Consider the following 22,997-nt stretch of genomic DNA (forward strand, 5'->3'; position numbering starts at 1 on the left):
GCACTGCCCCCAGAGTATAATAGGCTGAAGCAGCAAGGATACATGCCTCTGTCACTGCAGGGGGAGGGAGCTAAATAATCCTCAGCCTATCCTTCTCCTTCCTTTTCCCCTCCTCAACGAGTTGCTCGTCTCCACCACAGGCCATCCCTCTGTTTCTGAACCAGACCTCTTGGTAAGTCCTTGCCGCTACCAATTTTCTTTTAGGAGGCATGCTGGAGCTTCTCTGCAAAAATATCTGGAGCTGGCTGCGAGTGAGAGACCTGCATGCAGCACGCTAGCGTTTATACTGACCGCCGCCTATCGGCCGTTTGGAACACCGTTAACCGGGAGGTGGCATTTAGAACGGCGTACTGTCCACAAGCGCTGCCGTTTTGTCTGCCTCTGTCACCGGTTAAAACGCCTTTGAGGATGCCGAAGTGGGCTCTATCGCCGTTTTACACGCCGTTGGTTAGGGATACAATGCCGGCCGCCAATTACGGCGGTGTAAACTGCGGCACTACAGGAAGGAGCAGGATGAAACGGCGATTAAAAAGTATCAAATGCCGTTGTTCGTATTGTCTCCGTCATCACGCGAATTCTCAGGGAGCGCCTCCGGAATTATTTGACATGTTGAATAATTTTTTCGACGATTCCCGGTAAAGCCGGAACTAAGCCACGCCCCCTGGTGCCGGCGTTAACAACGGCGTTTGATCCTTAAGACGGCCAAAAACTCTTCCGGGACGCTTCTGGGAGCTCTTACCGTCTATGTGTAAACGGGGCTTAAAAGTACAAGTAAATGTTAATAATCAAAAACAGACTGATTTTAATTTTTTTTTTTTTTATAAAAGTTTATCTAGGCTTGTAAATGACTGGTAGCATTAGTCAAAATACTGAAAATTGTGCACATCACACAACAACACTTCAGAAACAATGTTTCAAAACCTAAACAAGAGTAGGCTACTCACTAGGTGTTCACAGGAAACAGTTATTTATTTCTATATGTATTTATTTATTTTCATTGTTAGATGGTTTTATCTTTTTTGTTGTGTTTTGTTTCATTAGGTTCTTTTTGTCTCTTTCTCTAAAATTGTATTGTAACATTATTAGTCTATTATTATTGACTATTATAGTCTATTATGTAGACTATTATTGTTGTTGCTATAATATATGAACAAAAATAAATAAAAAAAATTACAATTTGACTCTTTTACGACAACGAACACTGAGCCATTAATTATACAGAAAACAAATCAACACAAATGTGCTGATGCGAACAGCTTAATGCTAACTGTAACATTGAAAATGCCATAGACATGCTAACGCGTTAATCGGTCCCGTTTTTAAGTTATAAAATACATCTATCAACTGTTTCAGAAGACCATAACAGGTCGGTTTAATATAAAAAATATTAAATATTACTCACAGAGATATGCTCTTCAGGGTTTTAGCGGGGAAAAATTTGGATCAAATCAAATCAATTTTATTTATATAGCGCCAAATCACAACAAACAGTTACCCCAAGGCACTTTATATTGTAAGGCAAGGCCATACAATAATTACGGAAAAACCCCAACGGTCGAAACGACCCCCTGTGAGCAAGCACTTGGCAACAGTGGGAAGGAAAAACTCCCTCTTAACAGGAAGAAACCTCCAGCAGAACCAGGCTCAGGGAGGGGCAGTTTTCTGCCCGGACTGGTTGGGGCTGAGGGGAGAGAACCAGGAAAAAGACATGCTGTGGAGGGGAGCAGAGATCAATCACCAATGATTAAATGCAGAGTGGTGCATACAGAGCAAAAAGAGAAAGAAACACTCAGTGCATCATGGGAACCCCCCAGCAGTCTAAGTCTATAGCAGCATAACTAAGGGATGGTTCAGGGTCACCTGATCCAGCCCTAACTATAAGCTTTAGCAAAAAGGAAAGTTTTAAGCCTAATCTTAAAAGTAGAGAGGGTGTCTGTCTCCCTGGTCTGAATTGGGAGCTGGTTCCACAGGAGAGGAGCCTGAAAGCTGAAGGCTCTGCCTCCCATTCTACTCTTACAAACCCTAGGAACTACAAGTAAGCCTGCAGTCTGAGAGCGAAGCGCTCAACAACCTGATAATAATGAATTACAATAGTCCAGCCTAGAGGAAATAAATGCATGAATTAGTTTTTCAGCATCACTCTGAGACAAGACCTTTCTAATTTTAGAGATATTGCGTAAATGCAAAAAAGCAGTCCTACATATTTGTTTAATATGCGCACTGAATGACATATCCTGATCAAAAATTACTCCAAGATTTCTCACAGTATTACTAGAGGTCAGGGTAATGCCATCCAGAGTAAGGATCTGGTTAGACACCATGTTTCTAAGATTTGTGGGGCCAAGTACAATAACTTCAGTTTTATCTGCGTTTAAAAGCAGGAAATTAGAGGTCATCCATGTCTTTATGTTTGAAAGACAATCCTGCAGTTTAGCTAATTGGTGTGTGTCCTCTGGCTTCATGGATAGATAAAGCTGGGTATCATCTGCATAACAATGAAAATTTAAGCAATGCTTTCTAATAATACTGCCTAAGGGAAGCATGTATAAAGTGAATAAAATTGGTCCTAGCACAGAACCTTGTGGAACTCCATAATTAACCTTAGTCTGTGAAGAAGATTCCCCATGTACATGAACAAATTGTAATCTATTAGATAAATATGATTCAAACCACCGCAGCGCAGTGCCTTTAATACCTATGGCATGCTCTCTGTAATAAAATGTTATGGTCAACAGTATCAAAAGCAGCACTGAGGTCTAACAGAACAAGCACAGAGTTGAGTCCACTGTCTGAGGCCATAAGAAGATCATTTGTAACCTTCACTAATGCTGTTTCTGTGCTATGTGTTGTGTGGGCTGCTGAAGAGGAGGTACTGCTGGCCCACCACCACCAGAGGGCACCCTGCCTGGAGTGCGGGCTCCAGGCACCAGAGGGCGCTGCCATCTCACAGGAGCAGCCGGGGTGTCACCTACGACAGCTGTTACCAATCTTCTGATCTGCAGCGGTATATCTGCAAGACGTCATCTCCACTTCTCTGCCGAGATATCGCTCTACCAAGGAGGTAACGTACTCAGCCAATTGTGTTATTGTCTTGACAATAATACTTTGTTGCTTGTGTGTAGGACAGCTGGAGACTGTATTGGACTTATTTTGGATAAGTACTCACATTCCTGCACTACAGTATTTTTCTGACGAGAGGTGGAGGTGGTGTTTCCACCCTACGTGTTGCTGGGTGCAGACGCACCCACATCTGACTGTTTCTGTTCCTCGCCAGCAGTACCGGATCCGACAAGCGGAGGCAGTGGCCACCTGGGAGTCCGGGACTTGGCGGCTCCAGTATTCCCGGGGTTCGGTGGCGGAGGAAATCGGGTGGTTCCGGTTCAACTTGGACAGACGTCTCCTATCTTCGAGCCTGCCCACACGACACCGTTGGAATTCGGCTTATTCTCTGACATTGTAATCGGTTGTGTTTGTTGTGCGTGTTTCACAACAGTAAAGCATTGTTATTTGACTTCCTCCATTGTCCGTTCATTTGCGCCCCCTGTTGTGGGTCCGTGTTCCTACACTTTCCCAACACTATGGCAGTTAGTGTGACTCGGGGGTGTTGACTCATTTAAACTAACATATTCATCCTGCTGTAACCAGGTTTCTGTAAGGCAAAATAAATCAATATGTTGATCAATTATTATATCATTTACTAACAGGGACTTAGTAGAGAGACCTAATGTTTAATAGACCACATTTACCTGTTTTAGTCTGTGGTGCAGTTGAAGGTGCTATATTATTTTTTCTTTTTGAATTTTTATGCTTAAATAGATTTTTGCTGGTTATTGGTGGTCTGGGAGCAGGCACCGTCTCTACGGGGATGGAGTAATGAGGGGATGGCAGGGGGAGAGAAGCTGCAGAGAGGTGTGTAAGACTACAACTCTGCTTCCTGGTCCCAACCCTGGATAGTCACGGTTTGGAGGATTTAAGAAAATTGGCCAGATTTCTAGAAATGAGAGCTGCTCCATCCAAAGTGGGATGGATGCCGGTTTTCCCCAGAAGCTTTGCCAATTATCTATGAAGCCCACCTCATTTTTTGGACACCACTCAGACAGCCAGCAATTCAGGGAGAACATGCGGCTAAACATGTCACTCCCGGTCCGATTGGGGAGGGGCCCAGAGAAAACTACAGAGTCCGACATTGTTTTTGCAAAGTTACACTCCGATTCAATGTTAATTTTAGTGACCTCCGATTGGCGTAAACAGGTGTCATTACTGCCGACGTGAATTACAATCTTACCAAATTTACGCTTAGCCTTAGCCAGCAGTTTCAAATTTCCTTCATTGTCGCCTGCTCTGGCCCCCGGAAGACAATTGACTATGGTTGCTGGTGTCGCTAACTTCACATTTCTCAAAACAGAGTCGCCAATAATCAGAGTTTGATCGTCGGCGGGTGTGTCGCCGAGTGGGGAAAAACGGTTAGAAATGTGAACGGGTTGGCGGTGTACACGGGGCTTCTGTTTAGGGCTACACTTCCTCCTCACAGTCACCCAGTCGGCCTGCTTTCCCAGCTGCTCGGATCTGCCAGATGGAAACTAACGGCGGCTAAGCTACCTTGGTCCGCACCGACTACAGGGGCCTGGCTAGCTCTAGAATTTTCCACGGTGCAGAGCCGAGTCTCCAATTCGCCCAGTCTGGCCTCCAAAGCTACGAATAAGCTACACTTATTACAAGTACCATTACTGCTAAAGGAGGCCGAGGAATAACTAAACATTTCACACCCAGAGCAGAAAAGTGCGGGAGAGACAGGAGAAGCCGCCATGCTAAACCGGCTAAGAGCTAGTAGCTGCGCTAAGCTAGTGGATTTCAAAAAACACACAAAGTGAATAATGTGTAAATAATTTAGAGGTGATTCAGCAGAGGGAGTGCTTTAGTTAAGGCACGTGAAGATTACACTGTGAAACAAATCGTTATCTAGTTATCTGGATCAATCTAACTGCGCAGATTAAACAGCTAACAGATACAGCAAAACACCGCTGTGCTCTGGAACAGGAAGTGATACAATACCGATAAAGCGAAATAAAACAATGACTCCACAAATCATAGATTGAAGCACTGCTTCGATCTGCGAAGCACTGCTTTGATTGGTTCAAGGTTCAAAGCAAAGCCGCGCTGCAGAAAAGTTGATTACAGGTCGGAAATGTAGTGAAGTAAAAGCGAAAGTAAGCTGAATTAAAAAAAACTCAAGTAAAGTACAAAGTTTGGAGTGGCAGAGAAGCATGTGAGGGTGGTACAGTATGTATCCAAGGACAGTGTGACAGCGGATACACAGCAGGAACAACAGATGCATTCAAGGTGGAGATGTGACTACATCAAGGCTTGGTTTTGAGCCCTTTCTTGTTTGCAATGGTGACGTGCAGGTTGACAGATTAGATCAGACAGGAATCTCCGTGGATAATGGTGTTTGCAGATGACATTCTGATCTTTTATGAGACTAGAGAGCAGGATGAAACTAGCCTAGAGAAGTGGCGATATAGACACTTTTATGGTGTCAAATCTCACACGTAATCACATTCTCGCTGTGGAGGCCAAGATTTCGTTGTCAGTGTAAACAAGAATTTGCGGCAACTTACACTCAACAAAAATATAAACGCAACACTTTTGGTTTTGCTCCCATTTTGTATGAGATGAACTCAAAGATCTAAAACTTTTTCCACATACACAATATCACCATTTCCCTCAAATATTGTTCACAAACCAGTCTAAATCTGTGATAGTGAGCACTTCTCCTTTGCTGAGATAATCCATCCCACCTCACAGGTGTGCCATATCAAGATGCTGATTAGACACCATGATTAGTGCACATGTGTGCCTTAGACTGCCCACAATAAAAGGCCACTCTGAAAGGTGCAGTTTTATCACACAGCACAATGCCACAGATGTTGCAAGATTTGAGGGAGCGTGCAATTGGCATGCTGACAGCAGGAATGTCAACCAGAGCTGTTGCTCGTGTATTGAATGTTCATTTCTCTACCATAAGCCGTCTCCAAAGGCGTTTCAGAGAATTTGGCAGTACATCCAACCAGCCTCACAACCGCAGACCACATGTAACCACACCAGCCCAGGACCTCCACATCCAACATGTTCACCTCCAAGATCGTCTGAGACCAGCCACTCGGACAGCTGCTGAAACAATCGGTTTGCATAACCAAAGAATTTCTGCACAAACTGTCAGAAACCATCTCAGGGAAGCTCATCTGCATGCTCGTCGTCCTCATTGGGGTCTCGACCTGACTCCAGTTCGTCGTCATAACCGACTTGAGTGGGGAAATGCTCACATTCGCTGACGTCTGGCACGTTGGAGAGGTGTTCTCTTCACGGATGATGCGAAGGAGATGTGTTGCACTGCATGAGGCAAATGGTGGTCACACCAGATACTGACTGGTACCCCCCCCCCGCCCCCAATAAAACAAAACTGCACCTTTCAGAGTGGCCTTTTATTGTGGACAGTCTAAGGCACACCTGTGCACTAATCATGGTGTCTAATCAGCATCTTGGTATGGCACACCTGTGAGGTGGGATGGATTATCTCAGCAAAGGAGAAGTGCTCACTATCACAGATTTAGACTGGTTTGTGAACAATATTTCAGGGAAATGGTGATATTGTGTATGTGGAAAAAGTTTTAGATCTTTGAGTTCATCTCATACAAAATGGGAGCAAAACCAAAAGTGTTGCGTTTATATTTTTGTTGAGTATATTTGCAACATTGCATCATTATGGGGTGAGTTCAACCAAAATATGTATTTAGGTGTTTAACTAAGATAATCATGAGTCTTTAATGTGAGTTTTATTTAAAAAAAAAAAAAAAGCGTGTTGCTGTTAGGGTTGAGAACCAGTTCCTTTCGGACATCCTTAGGAAATTATTCAATCCATTGACATCAGTAGCCTTTTTGCTTAACGATTTCCTTGTCAGGAAAATGATCATTGCTCTACACTGATTACAGACCCTGCAGTGGGTCTGTATAATCAACCGTTTCTGCAGCGCGGCTTTGCTTTGAATGTTGAACCAATGAAGCAGTGCTTCGATCTTCGATCTGCTGCTTCATTGGTTGTTTGTTTTATTTTGCTTTATATTGATTTTTCCCCGCTAAAACCCTAAATAGCATATGTTTGTGAGTAATATTTACCTTTAATATGTTAAACCGACCTGTTATGGTCTTCTGAAACAGTTAATAGATGTATTTTATAACTTAAAAACGAGACCGATGCTAACATGTTAGCATGTCTATGGCATTTTCCATGTTAAAGTTAGCATTAAGCTGAGCCATTATCAAACCTCCCTCCCCAGCGCGCAAAGGATTCTGGGATACTCTAAAACCGTGAATGCCCTGTGGAAATGGGGAATGAAAGACAGCTGGAGCAAGACAGAGTACATGTGTGTAAATGAGATGGAGCCCAATGGAATAGTGTAGTTACAAGGAGCAGAGCTGGTGAAGGTAGGTGAGTTTAAATACTTGCAGTTAACTATAATGTAATGGAGAGTGTGGCAGAGAGGTGAAGAAGAGAGTGGGAAGAGAAAGGTGGCAGGAGTGATTTGTGACAAAAAAAAGGATCTGCAAGCGTGAAGGGGAAAGTCTACAAGATGGAAGTAAGACATGGAGATAAGACATGGAGGTAAGACATGGAGGTAAGATAAGAAGGTAAGACATGGAGGTAAGACATGGAGATGGTGCTAACAAAAAGACAGGAGGCAGAGCTGAAGATTCTGTGTTGAAGAAGGACAGGATTAGGAATAAGAATACCAGATGGGCAGCACGGTTAGAGCAGTATGGAGACAACATTAGAGCGATAACATTAAGATGGTTTGAGGAGAACCTCACAGTGTGCTGGGAGAAGGATGCTGACTAAGGCAGCAGGAGGTTAACTCATTTAGTAAATGTTATTAAATATGAGGATTATAAAGCACTGTTGTTGAAGTTCACTTCCCACCTGGGGTCTCTCTGTGTGGAGTTTGCATGTTCTCCGTGTGTTTCCATGGGTTCCCTCTGGGTGCTTTGGTTTCCTCCCACAATGATTTGCAGGTTAGGTGGGCTGGTGACTTTAAATTGACTGTAGATGTGTGAATGTGTTTGTCTATATGTGGCCCTGTGACAGACTGGCACCCTGTCCAGTGTGTACCCTATGACTGCTAGGATAGGCTCCAGCCCACCCCCCCTCGGTGACCTTTAATTAAAACTGGCTCTTCTGCCTTTATTTCTGATGATATTCTGAATTATGTAAATATTCAATTTCAATTTTCAATTTATTTTAATTTATATAGTGCCAAATCACAACAAGGTTGCCTCAAGACGCTTCACACAAGTAAGATCTAACCTTACGAGCCCCCAGAGCAACAGTGGTAAGGAAATCTCCCTCTGAGGAAGAAACCTCAAGCAGACCAGACTCAAAAGGGTGACCGTCTGCTTGGGCCATGCTACAGACATAAATTACACAACAAGTCACAAAATGAACATACAGGAAATGCACCACACCCATCTCTGGATGGAGCCACACCTCAAACAGAGAGAAAAGGGGAAAAAAAAAGCATAAATAAATAAATAAATATTCTGAATGTTATATTTTTATTTAACCTTTAGTTAACCAGGTTAGTCCCATTGAGATCGAGACTTCTTTTACAAGGGAGACCTTGACAATTATAAAGTTTCCAATCCACCTAACCTGTATGTCTTTAAATGTGGGAGGAAACTGGAGCACCTGGAGAAAACCCACACAAACATGGGGAGAACGTGCAAACTCTACACAGAAAGACCACAGGTGGGAATTGATCCCATGACCTTCTTGCTTTGAGGCAATGCTTGTTAAAATTATTGGCACACACAACTTCTTCCAATCACTTAAAATCAGTGTACTCAGGCTGGACATCAGTGAGCGTAGCAACACCTTTTGGGAGAGCTGTGCTCTAGTTTATGGAGTTTTGAAGCAATAAAGTGTTTATTATTATGTTGCAGATATGAGGGGGTGATTTTGTGTTCCAGATGTGCTGTACTGTGTGAAAACTGTGAACATTAAAATCACTTTCAAATTTAAATCTACACAGACACATCCTTACCTGCTTGTAGAGCCATCCCTGTTTGGCGACTTCTGCTTTAGGATTCCGCCGCATTGAGTTTGAGCGCTTTCCAAATGTCGCCACCTTCCTGGGCATCTGCGTACGAGATGTCTGCAGATCAGTGCAAACATGAAATAAACACAAAGGAGGCATGAAAAACATTTATATTTACCGTTGTCAAATATATTTCCTTTTGTAGTGATGCACGCATGACACATGACAGGACCAAATTATATCTTGCAACACAATTTGTAAACAACAATCAACCAGTTTGTGAATCATGCAGATAAACCAATCAACAGACATCAACAAAAAACAAACTAGCAGAGAAACAATCATGTCCAAGGTGTTTATTCTTGAACTTGGATCTCAAGCATCACACTGGAAAAAACGCACCACAGCTGCATCTAAACACAAAGACACGTCAGCACCGCATCAGTCCTCCTGGATTTGAACACAGTAAATATTTTTACAGTAGCTGGAGTCCAAACTTTGCGTGAGATAATGTGGCCTCCTGCTATCCAGCCTTTTCCTCCAGTGCCCGATGGAGGAGACCACAAAATTATATATCATCTTTCCAGTGTGTTCTCTGCAAGGATGGTGACACCGACGCCAACAACATTGTGCCTGATACTGTTTTGTGAAATTGCATCAGTAGCCAGTAATGCTCACTCACTCATTCACTCACTCACACATCTTCAACGGCTTACTCCAATTAAGGGTCACAGGGGGCTGGAGCCTATCCCAGTAGTCATAGGGCGTGAGGCGGGGTACATCCTGGACAGGACACCAGTCTGTCACAGGGCCAGATATAGACAAAAACACATTCGCACCCACGCGCACACCTACGGACAATTTAAAGTTTCCAATCCACCTAACCAGCTCGAAGCCGGAACACAGGGAGAACATGCAAACTCCACATGGGTGGGAATTGATTCCATGACCTTCTTGCTGTGAGGCAACAGTGCTAACCACCAAGCCAATGACCACCAACAACCAATTATGCTAATTTACGGTAATTAACTTCACGGAGATTGGACAGGATGGTGACTAAAGACAAAGGTAAGTGGTTCGGACATATTTAAAAATGTGGATTCCAAATGCTGCTCTGCTGAATTGATAAGATTTTCAGTGAAAACTGGTTCTCAGAAGACAAGTTGTTTTACTAAATGTGTTGAACTTTGCCGAAGATGCTCATTGTTGTTTACTTTTGAAGTTAATTCAGAATTTGCAAGACACAGACATTAATTTGAATAGCGAGCACCAAACCAAGACTCGTGTGTTATACGTCACGGTGATAAAGTGAATAACCTTGGGGTAATCGTCGATCCCACACGGTCCTTTGACATACACATGGTTTATTTCCGATTGGTCTACTCCCATTTTGTCTACTCTAAAATTCCCAGTTCATCTACAGCTAGGTTCCTGGTTGGTCTACTCCCATTTGGTCTACTCCCATTTTGTCTACTCTTAGGAAAGTACATAAATCCCATGTCGTCTACTCCCATTTGGTTTTGGAATTTTATGCAAATGAAACTTAAAATTCAACTTTTAGTTGATAGTTTTTATTTTTTGCATGAAATTAAGGAAATTAACTTCTACAATATCCTAAAACCTAGCTTTCTAAATAAACTAAAAGAGCAATATTAATGATTTATTTTTGTCTTTAAATATAGCAACTGATACAAATACAAAAGAAACTCCAGGTTAACCCTAACCCTAAATAAAAATGCTGAAAAAATATTTTGAAAATTGGGGGTATTTGGTTTATCTAATCATTACAACCTCTTATAATTCAAAATCTTGTAAATAATTAAGAAAAAAAACAGGAAAATATGAGAGCAGATGAAATCGCACTACTCTACATTTCTGAGAGTAGACGAACTGGGAGTAGACCAAATGGGAAGTAGACGAAATTGGAGCAGACCAACCAGGAAGTTACCATACACATTAGAGAACTCACTAGGACTGCTTTCTCCCACCTCTGTAATCTTGCTAAGATTTGACCTATCCTGTCTATGACTGATGCAGAGACTCTGATCCATGCCTTTGTCTTTCTGGATTACTGCAACATCCTCGTCTCTCATTTACTGCAGCGCCGCATTAGAAGATCAAAACTCTGCAGCTAGAACCAACTAGAAGCAGACCATAGTACCCCGAATCTCGTATCCCTTCATTGGCTTCCTGACACTGTGAGGTCTTATTTTAAGGTTTGTTACTAGCTTACAAAATCCTTCATGGACTAGCGCCTCCCCATCTGACCGACCTAATTATACCTTATGGACTGACATTCTCAGGATGCAGGGTTACTATGTGTCCTGAAGGTTAAAAAGAAGCACCTTGGGATGACTTTGTTGTGATTTGGTGCTTTAAAAATGAATTGAATTGAACTGAAAAGATGTGGTCAGCATCTGGGTTCACTTCCCAGCTGGTCCTTTCTTTGTGAAATTTACATGTTGTCCCAGCATTTGCATGGGTTCCCTCGAAGTGCTCCAGCTTCCTTCCATTTCCAAAGACATGCAGGTTAGATTAATTGGATGCTTTAAATTGTCTGTGTGAGTGAGCGTATGAATGTGTTTGTCGGTATGTGGTCCTGCTACAGACTGACGTTCTGCCCAAAGTGTACCCATAGATACTCAAGTGTACTCATAGATAATTGGCAAAGCTTCTGGGGAAAACCTGGTCTTGTTAGGAGAGACAGCATCCATCCCACTTTGGATGGAGCAGCTCTCATTTCTAGAAATCTGGCCAATTTTATTAAATCCTCCAAACCGTGACTATCCAGGGTTGGGACCAGGAAGCAGAGTTGTAGTCTTACACACCTCTCTGCAGCTTCTCTCCCCCTGCCATCCCCTCATTACCCCATCCCCATAGAGACGGTGCCTGCTCCCAGACTACCAACAACCAGTAAAAATCTATTTAAGCATAAAAATCCAAAAAGAAAAAATAATATAGCACCTTCAGCTGCACCACAGACTAAAACAGTTAAATGTGGTCTATTAAACATTAGATCTCTCTCTTCTAAGTCCCTGTTAGTAAATGATATAATAAGTGATCAACATATTGATTTATTCTGCCTTACAGAAACCTGGTTACAGCAGGATGAATATGTTAGTTTAAATGAGTCAACACCCCCGAGTCACACTAACTGCCAGAACGCTCGTAGCACGGGCCGAGGCGGAGGATTAGCAGCAATCTTCCATTCCAGTTTATTAATTAAGCCAAAACCCAGACAGAGCTTTAATTAATTTGAAAGCTTGACTCTTAGTCTTGTCCATCCAAATTGGAAGTCCCAAAAACCAGTTTTATTTGTTATTATCTATCGTCCACCTGGTCGTTACTGTGAGTTTCTCTGTGAATTTTCAGACCTTTTGTCTGACTTAGTGCTTAGCTCAGATAAGATAATTATAGTGGGCGATTTTAACATCCACACAGATACTGAGAATGACAGCCTCAACACTGCATTTAATCTATTATTAGACTCAACTGGCTTTGCTCAAAATGTAAATGAGTCCACCCACCACTTTAATCATATCTTAGATCTTGTTCTGACTTATGGTATGGAAGTTGAAGACTTAACAGTATTCCCTGAAAACTCCCTTCTGTCTGATCATTTCTTAATAACATTTACATTTACTCTGATGGACTACCCAGCAGTGGGGAATAAGTTTCATTACACTAGACGTCTTTCAGAAAGCGCTGTAACTAGGTTTAAGGATATGATTCCTTCTTTATGTTCTCTATTGCCATATACCAACACAGGGCAGAGTAGCTACCTAAACTCTGTAAGTGAGATAGAGTATCTCGTCAATAGTTTTACATCCTCATTGAAGACAACTTTGGATGCTGTAGCTCCTCTGAAAAAGAGAGCCTTAAATCAGAAGTGCCTGACTCCGTGGTATAACTCACAAACTCGCAGCTTAAAGCAGATAACCCGTAAGTTGGAGAGGAAATGGCGTCTCACTAATTTAGAAGATCTTCACTTAGCCTGGAAAAAGAGTCTGTTGCTCTATAAAAAAGCCCTCCGTAAAGCTAGGACATCTTACTACTCATCACTAATTGAAGAAAATAAGAACAACCCCAGGTTTCTTTTCAGCACTGTAGCCAGGCTGACAAAGAGTCAGAGCTCTATTGAGCCATGTATTCCTTTAACTTTAACTAGTAATGACTTCATGACTTTCTTTGCTAATAAAATTTTAACTATTAGAGAAAAAATTACTCATAACCATCCCAAAGACGTATCGTTATCTTTGGCTGCTTTCAGTGATGCCGGTATTTGGTTAGACTCTTTCTCTCCGATTGTTCTGCCTGAGTTATTTTCATTAGTTACTTCCTCCAAACCATCAACATGTCTATTAGACCCCATTCCTACCAGGCTGCTCAAGGAAGCCCTACCATTATTTAATGCTTCGATCTTAAATATGATCAATCTATCTTTATTAGTTGGCTATGTACCACAGGCTTTTAAGGTGGCAGTAACTAAACCATTACTTAAAAAGCCATCACTTGACCCAGCTATCTTAGCTAATTATAGGCCAATCTCCAACCTTCCTTTTCTCTCAAAAATTCTTGAAAGGGTAGTTGTAAAACAGCTAACTGATCATCTGCAGAGGAATGGTCTATTTGAAGAGTTTCAGTCAGGTTTTAGAATTCATCATAGTACAGAAACAGCATTAGTGAAGGTTACAAATGATCTTCTTATGGCCTCAGACAGTGGACTCATTTCTGTGCTTGTTCTGTTAGACCTCAGTGCTGCTTTTGATACTGTTGACCATAAAATTTTATTACAGAGATTAGAGCATGCCATAGGTATTAAAGGCACTGCGCTGCGGTGGTTTGAATCATATTTATCTAATAGATTACAATTTGTTCATGTACATGGGGAATCTTCTTCACAGACTAAGGTTAATTATGGAGTTCCACAAGGTTCTGTGCTAGGACCAATTTTATTCACTTTATACATGTTTCCCTTAGGCAGTATTATTAGACGGCATTGCTTAAATTTTCATTGTTACGCAGATGATACCCAGCTTTATCTATCCATGAAGCCAGAGGACACACACCAATTAGCTAAACTGCAGGATTGTCTTACAGACATAAAGACATGGATGACCTCTAATTTCCTGCTTTTAAACTCAGATAAAACTGAAGTTATTGTACTTGGCCCCACAAATCTTAGAAACATGGTGTCTAACCAGATCCTTACTCTGGATGGCATTACCCTGACATCTAGTAATACTGTGAGAAATCTTGGAGTCATTTTTGATCAGGATATGTCATTCAATGTGCATATTAAACAAATATGTAGGACTGCTTTTTTGCATTTGCGCAATATCTCTAAAATTAGAAAGGTCTTGTCTCAGAGTGATGCTGAAAAACTAATTCATGCATTTATTTCCTCTAGGCTGGACTATTGTAATTCATTATTATCAGGTTGTCCTAAAAGTTCCCTGAAAAGCCTTCAGTTAATTCAAAATGCTGCAGCTAGAGTACTGACAGGGACTGGAAGGAGAGAGCATATCTCACCCATATTGGCCTCTCTTCATTGGCTTCCTGTTAATTCTAGAATAGAATTTAAAATTCTTCTTCTTACTTATAAGGTTTTGAATTATCAGGTCCCATCTTATCTTAGGGACCTCATAGTACCATATCACCCCAATAGAGCGCTTCGCTCTCAGTCTGCAGGCTTACTTGTAGTTCCTAGGGTTTGTAAGAGTAGAATGGGAGGCAGAGCCTTCAGCTTTCAGGCTCCTCTCCTGTGGAACAAGCTCCCAATTCAGATCAGGGAGACAGACACCCTCTCTACTTTTAAGATTAGGCTTAAAACTTTCCTTTTTGCTAAAGCTTATAGTTAGGGCTGGATCAGGTGACCCTGAACCATCCCTTAGTTATGCTGCTATAGACTTAGACTGCTGGGGGGTTCCCATGATGCACTGAGTGTTTCTCTTTTTGCTCTGTATGCACCACTCTGCATTTAATCATTAGTGATTGATCTCTGCTCCCCTCCACAGCATGTCTTTTTGGCCTTGCCTTGCAATATAAAGCGCCTTGGGGGCAACTGTTTGTTGTGATTTGGCGCTATATAAATAAAATTGATTTGATTTGATTTGATTTACCCTTGCCTCTCACCCAATAACTGCTGCAATAGGCTCCAGCTCTCCAGTGACCCTTAAATGAAATTAGCACGTCCAGAAAATGAAAGAATGGCTTTCACAGATATGATACTGCTGTGGTTGTACTGCTGAGACATTTGTAGAAAATAATGGTAATCAATCAGTGAAGGTAACCTTAGGGGCAGCCATTAAACAAAAAGAAAACACAAAATCTGCTATACTGCATGACGGAGAAGACAAAATGAAAAATATGTGTACAAATTAAGCTATGTTCAGTCATTGCATTTTGTGGTAATTGTAATTTCTGTAGAATCTCTGTTAGTTTCAGTTGATTTTTGCAAATTGCCAAGCTATCATGGGTGTGTGTTGAGGGCTTACACCCCAAAATCAAAGCTTCTGTTATTGAAATCTTAGCAGGATGCAACAATTACAAACACGACAACAGCCATGTTCAATTACTGTGAATCCATACTATTTCAATAAGGTACCTTGACACTTGTATGAATTTGATCCTTGCACTACTATGCAGTCTACTGGGCAAGAGAGTAAACTTATTGTAAACTATGCACGGTTGTGTGCACGTGCACAAAGAAAATTTTGAAATGTTCAAAATCTCTTGCATGCATTAATTTCGTGCCACTTGCATGAACTAGTTGTGAACATTGCGCAATCTATTCTGAAACACTGTGTGTCAGTGTGAGTCACTGCGTCAGCGCTGCGCATCACAGCACAGCTCATCTGAACGATTATGATGAGATGTTAAATCTATCATAAACATAATTTTACAGATACTCATAAGAAGAAATGAAAATGCAACTGTTTTACCAAGGCATTACAATATAAATATTATAAATAATTACCTTTGAGACGATTCCGCAGCCAGTCTGCTCTGTGTCAGCCTGATCCTGTCAGATCTCAGAAGTTAAGCAGAGCAGGATCTGGTTAGTACTTGGATGGGAGACCTCTTCAGAACACCAGAGGCTGTGTGTGTTTCTCCAGGTAAAACTGGAGTTGCGTCAGGAAGGGCATCCGGCGTAAAACTTGTGCCAATTACCAATGCAGATCTGGCTGTGAAGGCTGTGGTGACCTTGACCGAAAACCAGGAGCAGCTGAATGACCAACAACAACAACAACCTTTGAGATGATTCCAAATATGTTCTCCACATCGTGAAGAGCACGAGAAAGCTGCAGCTGGAGAAAATTCCTCTGTGATTTCGGAAGCGATTAGAGGTGGTTTTATCAGCCAAGTTCTGACAGCAAATGATTAATCCGCTATAAAATAATTATTTTATATAACACAGCACACAAAGCATCGCATCTAGTGGGACAAAGCGGGTCACATTGGCACAATGAATTGCGCGCAGTGCGCGGGGGTTAAATGCATGTCGAGGTGCCACAAAACATGTTGCTAATGTGTCAGCCCTCATCAGAAAAACTATTCGGGTAATGACCAGTGAATCTACCAAGCAAGGGCACCGAAATAAGGCAGAGTGTACTCTTTAGCCTAACCTGCTCCCCACTCTATACCTGCAGCTATGTGTCACTATCACTGTTATCTCCGGTCCAATATATCCCATATCAGGCAAACAGGTCAACAGAGGATGCAGTCATAACAGTGCTCCAAAAAACACTTTCCTATTTGGAACAAAGTAACCCCTAGGATGCTGTATGTGGATGTCAGCTAGGCCTTTAAGACAGTCATCCCCCTAAAATGTCCTAGAAAACTGAGTAACCTGAGTCTGTGCAGCACACTGTGTGCATGGATACTGGACTTCCTAACCAATAGAGCCCAGAATGTCAGGGAGGAAGACCACACATCCTCCACTCTCATCCTGAGCACAGGAACACCACAGGGGCCTGTCTGCAGCCCTCTCCTCTACTCCCTCTTCACCCATGACTGCTTCCCCCTTCACTCCTCTAACACCATTGTCAAGTTTGCTGATGGCACAACTGTCAGCCTACAGAGAAGAGGTCCAGCATCTGACCAACTGGTGCTTCAACGATAACCTGGATTTGAACATTACTAAAACCAAGGAACCGATTGTGGAATTCTGGAACTCCAAACGCACCAAGCACTCTGGCCACTGCATCAAAGGAGAGGAGATAGAGAGGGTAGAGAGCTTCAGGTTCCTTGGAGTACACATCTCAGCTGACCTCACCTGGTCTGTTAACACCTCCTATCAGGTGGGGAAGGCCCAACAGAGACTTTACTTCCTCAAGAAGTTAAAGCAGGCTCACCTCCCTCATCACCTGCTGAATAACTTTTACTGGGCAGCCATCAGGACTCTCCTGATCTGCTGCTGCAGAATGTGGTTCACCAGCTGCACTGCAGAGCACATGATGGACCAGCAGTGGGTGAAGGCAGCAGAGAGAATCATCAGGACCACACTACACCCCTCAGAGACACCTACACTGGCTGACTCCAAAAGAACGCCAGGAACTTTTTTTTTTTGGTTTATTTTTTATTTAATTTTTATTTAATAAGGAGGTCCCACGGAGATTAAAACCCTCTTTTTCAAGGGAGACCTGGCCAAGACAGGCAGCAGCATAAAATATGCGCAATTACATAACATAAAAAGAATAACATCACAAGAACACATACAATAAAAAAGTGAATCAGTAACAATTTTAAAAGTTGTTCATTGCACAGAATTAAAGGCACTGACGGCTTAAAGAAGCTGCCTCTAAGTCTTTAAGTTTAGATTTAAAGTCATTCAGAGAAACTAGGCAGTCCAGTTATAAAGTATTTTGCAGATTGTTCCATGCAGTGGGGCAGGAGAAGCAAATGCCTTTTTCCCAAACTCAGTACGAACGTTTGGAACTGAAAGTGGTGGTTACACATCCTGCAGCTGGTGTGAAGAAAAAAATAAATAACAAATAAAAATACATGCTGTGACGGTTCCGTGTAAGTGGAAAGACAGCAGCTTTTCCCCAGCAGGTGTGTGATATGTAACCACATCGCGCAGCTGCAAAAAAATTTCATGTCACCCACAAGATTCGAACACATACCTTCCAAAAGCTCTGATTGTTAGTCAAACTTTAACAAGTGAGCTACCATCGCTGTCCTGTAAAAGGTGCTGAACACTGCCTTATATCGGGAAGCACATGGACGTATTAAAAAAATAAATAAAAATGAGGCACCGTATAAAAACATCACATTGTATTAAGTCCCTCTCATCAAGCGGGCAATACAAATATTATCCGTCTGTTCCTCTGTAGATTACCCATGGTCACTGACATACAGTCATGAAACCACATGAATGAGAAGCAGTTCACTCATCTCATTCATGTCCACATCTGCTGGCGCGTGTCCTGCCGGCCCGTGTGCGTCTTGCCGACACGCATGTCTTGTGGATGGCGCGCTGCAGGACACCGCGTCATGTGGAACAGAGCTCAGGTAGGTGACGTGACAGCCGCTGCGTGTTATGATCTGATGGTCCGTTTCAAGCTGGGGGCAGCTTGTCCATGTGCGTGTCATGCACGCATGCACTTGCTTGCTGCAGCCCGTTGCCACAGTGATACTACATATGTTTTTATTTTTGTCCACTTGATGACAGCAAACAGATACACGCGCGTCACAGTGGTCAGTTGTTAGTCCATGTCCGTCCAAACACAGTACTGTCCAGCTGGGATGTCCAGAATGACAGATCCCCGTGGCCGCTTCTGTCATAGCCAAACCTCCTGTCAGTTCGGCGCACACACTAAAGCCACACTTGTGGGGCATTTAGACAAATTTCACTGCGAGTACGACAGTGATTGTCTGAAGACTGCTGTCGTGCCAAGAGTGTGAATGGCCACACATTTTCTAAGTGCCATGCGAGTAGTGTTAGATGTTCGTGTGTGTCACCTGGAATTTGACCGACACCTGCCGCGAGAGGGTTCAATGGGCTTGCACAGTGCACACTCTGTCTTTCAGCTGCTGGTGTGCGCAAATAGTTGTAGCAACAGGTGTACGAGACGTTGGAAGCAGCTACGAAATTACACAGTTTGCATATGATTCCTGCTTCATGCGCACTTAATGCGCAATTCGACCAAATTCACACTATGTGTGAAGGGGCCCTAAGTGTGGTTTTCAAACAGGTCACAGATTTTCTGTCTTGATCCAAATAAATCAGGCTTCAAAGGTGGCCACTTCACTGAAATAAGTCTGCTGTCTGCAACAGAAGCCTTAAAAGCTACAAGAGAGACAGTTCTTCCTTTGATACTTATCCAGTTTGATTTATCAGCTGTTTAAGATATGGTTAACGCCTACATACAGCCAACCCCCAAACATGGGCATATTGGGCAAAGTGTGTTCTTGGTTTGAATCCTATATCACTGTGTGTTCATTTCTGGTATCATGGTAGGACACTTGTCCACATTTCAGTGTCTCTCCTCAGGGGTATACCAAGGATCCATGCAGGGATCCCTTCTCTTTGGCATATACAACTTCCCTGGGTCCAATGATCTTTTTTTTTGTCTTGTCATATCACTGCTATGCAGATGGCTGCATTTACATAGCACTTTTTTATCTATGTCTGAAGCTCAAAGCATTTTACTGTTGTTCCTCATATTCACTCATTCACACACATACTCACACACAGATGTCAATGTGCTGCCATGCAAGGCTCTCACTACACTGGAAGCAATGTGGGGATTATGGGCCTTGCCCAAGGACGTTTAGGGTCTGAACGGAGGATCCGAGGCTCTCAAGCCCACTGCTTAACCACTAGACCATCACCTCCATATTATCAACAAAGCCGAAAACTCTTATCACACGATGCCCTTGTTTTGGAAGACAACATCTGGAAATACTTTAATTCAGCTGTGCCCAACCATGTTCCAGGAGGGCCCCTGCCCTGCAAGTTTTCTAACTCTCCCTGTTCCACTCCCAGGCAAATAACTTTATCAGGTGTGCTCAGCCAATCAAGAGCTGGAAGACACCACTTTTAAAACAAATCAACCATGCATGGCTGATGATTGCCCTATGCTGTGAGACACATCTGGAGCTGTTCCAAAGGTGATTTTCTGCTTTATTTATATTGTAATGTCTTGGCAACACAGTTGAAACATCATTCCTCCCAAACAGCTAGATGGTGTACATGTCATAATGTGTGTATTACAGCTTTGACATGCCATTCAGCTTTGCTGTAACACACGAGCCTCTGAAATGCATTGACTCGTTGTGTGGCAGGAACATGGCGCATCTGCTTGTGGTGTTACAGCTATGATGATCATAATATTTCACATACATTATCTATGCCATGGAAGGGAATGACAGTGTATCTGTAATATAAGGTTTATTATAGATATAACAACCCATTCAGATGTGTGTGCTGCTCCATGGCTCGGAGATGCATTGACTCGCAGTGACACATGGTGCTTTCAGTTTGATTGTGCAGTATTCACATCTAGTTCACAAGATGAATGCCTGCCACAGACACTGCACATAACAATATTTCATTTGTGCACCTGAACGGGATCCAGTGGAGATGCATGTACGGCTCATCTGTGGCACAACTGGGACATGCAGGCAGGATTTGACATGTCTGACCATGGTGAATGTCTCTCACGGGTGACCAGACTGTTCTGAATGCTGTTTTGACACCATGACAATATTTAGAATGCAGTCAGATTGTGGTCAGATCTGCCGGTTTATATTTTTCACTTCGACTGTGCCTCAAATGTTTTGAACATGGCCAAAACATTTGGGGCGGCCACACAACTATGACCAACTGTTTAGACTGTGCTCAGAATGCTGCACTGAAAAAAATGCTACTTTGGATCAACTTAAAAAAATTGAGGTAATTTGTTACAGCTATTTTTTTTTTAGTTTCTCACAATGTATATTTCTGATTTTGGAAAGTGATTCCAGCAGATTTAAACTGGAACCCACAATTTTCCATTAGACCAATGTAAATAAGTACTTTGAATGAAGTGCACTGTGTTTCACTTTTTCAGTGTGTCTGACGGTTGCAAATGCACCTCAACACTTCCCAAATGTGAGTTGAATTTTTATTTGGATGGCATTCTGGCTCACTCGGCCTCTAGTGTGACAGAGGTATAAAGCAGCATGAAAGGTTCACAATTTCCTGTGGATGATATACATGGGATGCAAAAGTGGGAAAAGCAAATTTGCTCATCACAAGAATGAAAACAAGGGACTGCACATCGCATTTGCACTACGACTGTTCCAACAGAATTGCAGGATGCCAAAGGACTTGCTGAGTGATCTAAGTTAGTAAGTTACAATTCTTATTTTTACTTTTATCTGTTACATACAGTGCATCCAGAAAGTCTTCACAGTGCTTCACTTTTTCCACATTTCTGTTGTGTTACAGCCTTATTCCAAAATGGATGAAATTCATATTTTTCCTCAAAATTGTACACACAATAACCCATAATAATAATGTGATTTATTAGCTTTTTATTTTGAATAAATTTGCAAACATTTCAAAAAAATCTTTTTCATGTTGTCATTACGGGGTGTTAATTGCTGTAGCTGTGTTACTTTTGTAATACATTGCTGCTAACACTGAACATCAGTGATGCTATGAAGAGTGAACATGGGTGGCTCTAGCAAAAAAATGGAGTATTCTGTAAATTAAATGAATGAATGAAGAAATGAATGGATTAATGAAGTTTGATATATAGTATACAGTCTTTATTTAGCTTTTTTTTTACTAAATCCTGCAAATTTGGTAATATACAGTGATTAATAAAATTTTCATTCAATATGCAAAATTACATATTTTTATTTTGGCCGTTTATTATACATCCATCTAAAATTTACTTTATATAGTACACTATTTTTGTGAACCAAAGACTTTAGTAAACTGATTTCTAGCACCAAATCATTTTGTTCACATGAGTAAAGGTGTATTTTCAATAAAGATGTTAAGATTTTTCTAAAAATACATTTCTGCTGAATCTCAATCTCAGTTAACAGATACTAAAATGTGAACAGTAGTACTTGTTAGGGAAAATGTGGTATTAGAACATGGTCATAGGTATACATCATTGTAGCAGTGTTGGGTTTTGAAAGATTTATTTTTTTAACTGATTTTTTTTTTCTGGGATAGGATGTTCGTGCGTGTCACCTGGAATTTGGCCGACACCTGCTGAGAGAGGGTTTGATGGTCTCGCATAGTGCACACTCTGTCTTTCAGCCGCTGGTGTTCTCAAAAAGTTGTAGCACACCAGCGGCTGTTCCATTGCAGATGTACTGTTGTACATCATACATCTGCAATGGAACAACAAAATATTTGGTGATATTAAAGATATATGTTTGACTTTGTTCTATGTTCCATTATTGCCAGAACATTAATGCCCACAATGACTGTAGGCAAACATGTGACCACAACTGCAATTTTTTGTCTCAGCTCTCTCAATCAATCACAATGATCACATCTGATTTAACAAGATAGAGCAGAGTGAGAAATAATTGGCAGAATGCTGGAGTGTGCACTCACCCGGGTGTACATCTGTGCTTCAGGAGACACGTCTGACACCATGTTTGCCGTTTTGGAGTGAGGGATCTTATCAACAGCAGTACTGGCTGAGTTGGCTCCCACCTTCCCATTCATGTCCACATCACAGTGCCTGCACAAAGAAACATACCAAATACTTATTTTAAAACCAACCACAGTTCACTGGTCTTTTCCTGAACTATATGATGGGATCTTATACGAGGTCTGTTAGAATATTCCATATTTGTTTCATACACAACAACAGTGTATTTTGCATATATATATATATATACTGTATATGTATATACAGGTATACAGGTGCTGGTCATATAATTAGAATA

At 41.9% G+C, this 22,997-nt stretch overlaps 1 protein-coding gene and 1 long non-coding RNA gene across 2 annotated transcripts in view; one reads left to right on the plus strand and one right to left on the minus strand.

Annotated features, from left to right (window-relative positions):
- plekha6 (pleckstrin homology domain containing, family A member 6) overlaps positions 1 to 22,997 on the minus strand; it is a 229,762-nt gene that overhangs the window by 172,694 nt on the left and 34,071 nt on the right. Inside the window, exons 3-4 of the mRNA XM_034167419.1 lie at positions 22,660 to 22,789; positions 9,096 to 9,206 (exon numbers count right to left, since the gene is read on the minus strand). Coding sequence (XP_034023310.1) covers positions 9,096 to 9,206; positions 22,660 to 22,789 — 241 coding nt within the window. The remainder of the gene's footprint in view (positions 1 to 9,095; positions 9,207 to 22,659; positions 22,790 to 22,997) is intronic.
- LOC117507554 lies at positions 551 to 20,667 on the plus strand. Its single transcript, XR_004559746.1, has 4 exons — positions 551 to 562; positions 13,232 to 13,235; positions 19,263 to 19,276; positions 20,382 to 20,667. It is a non-coding gene; the product is annotated as an uncharacterized LOC117507554 (long non-coding RNA).

Source organism: Thalassophryne amazonica, chromosome 3, assembly GCF_902500255.1.
Source record: "Thalassophryne amazonica chromosome 3, fThaAma1.1, whole genome shotgun sequence".
Lineage (NCBI taxonomy): Eukaryota > Metazoa > Chordata > Actinopteri > Batrachoidiformes > Batrachoididae > Thalassophryne > Thalassophryne amazonica.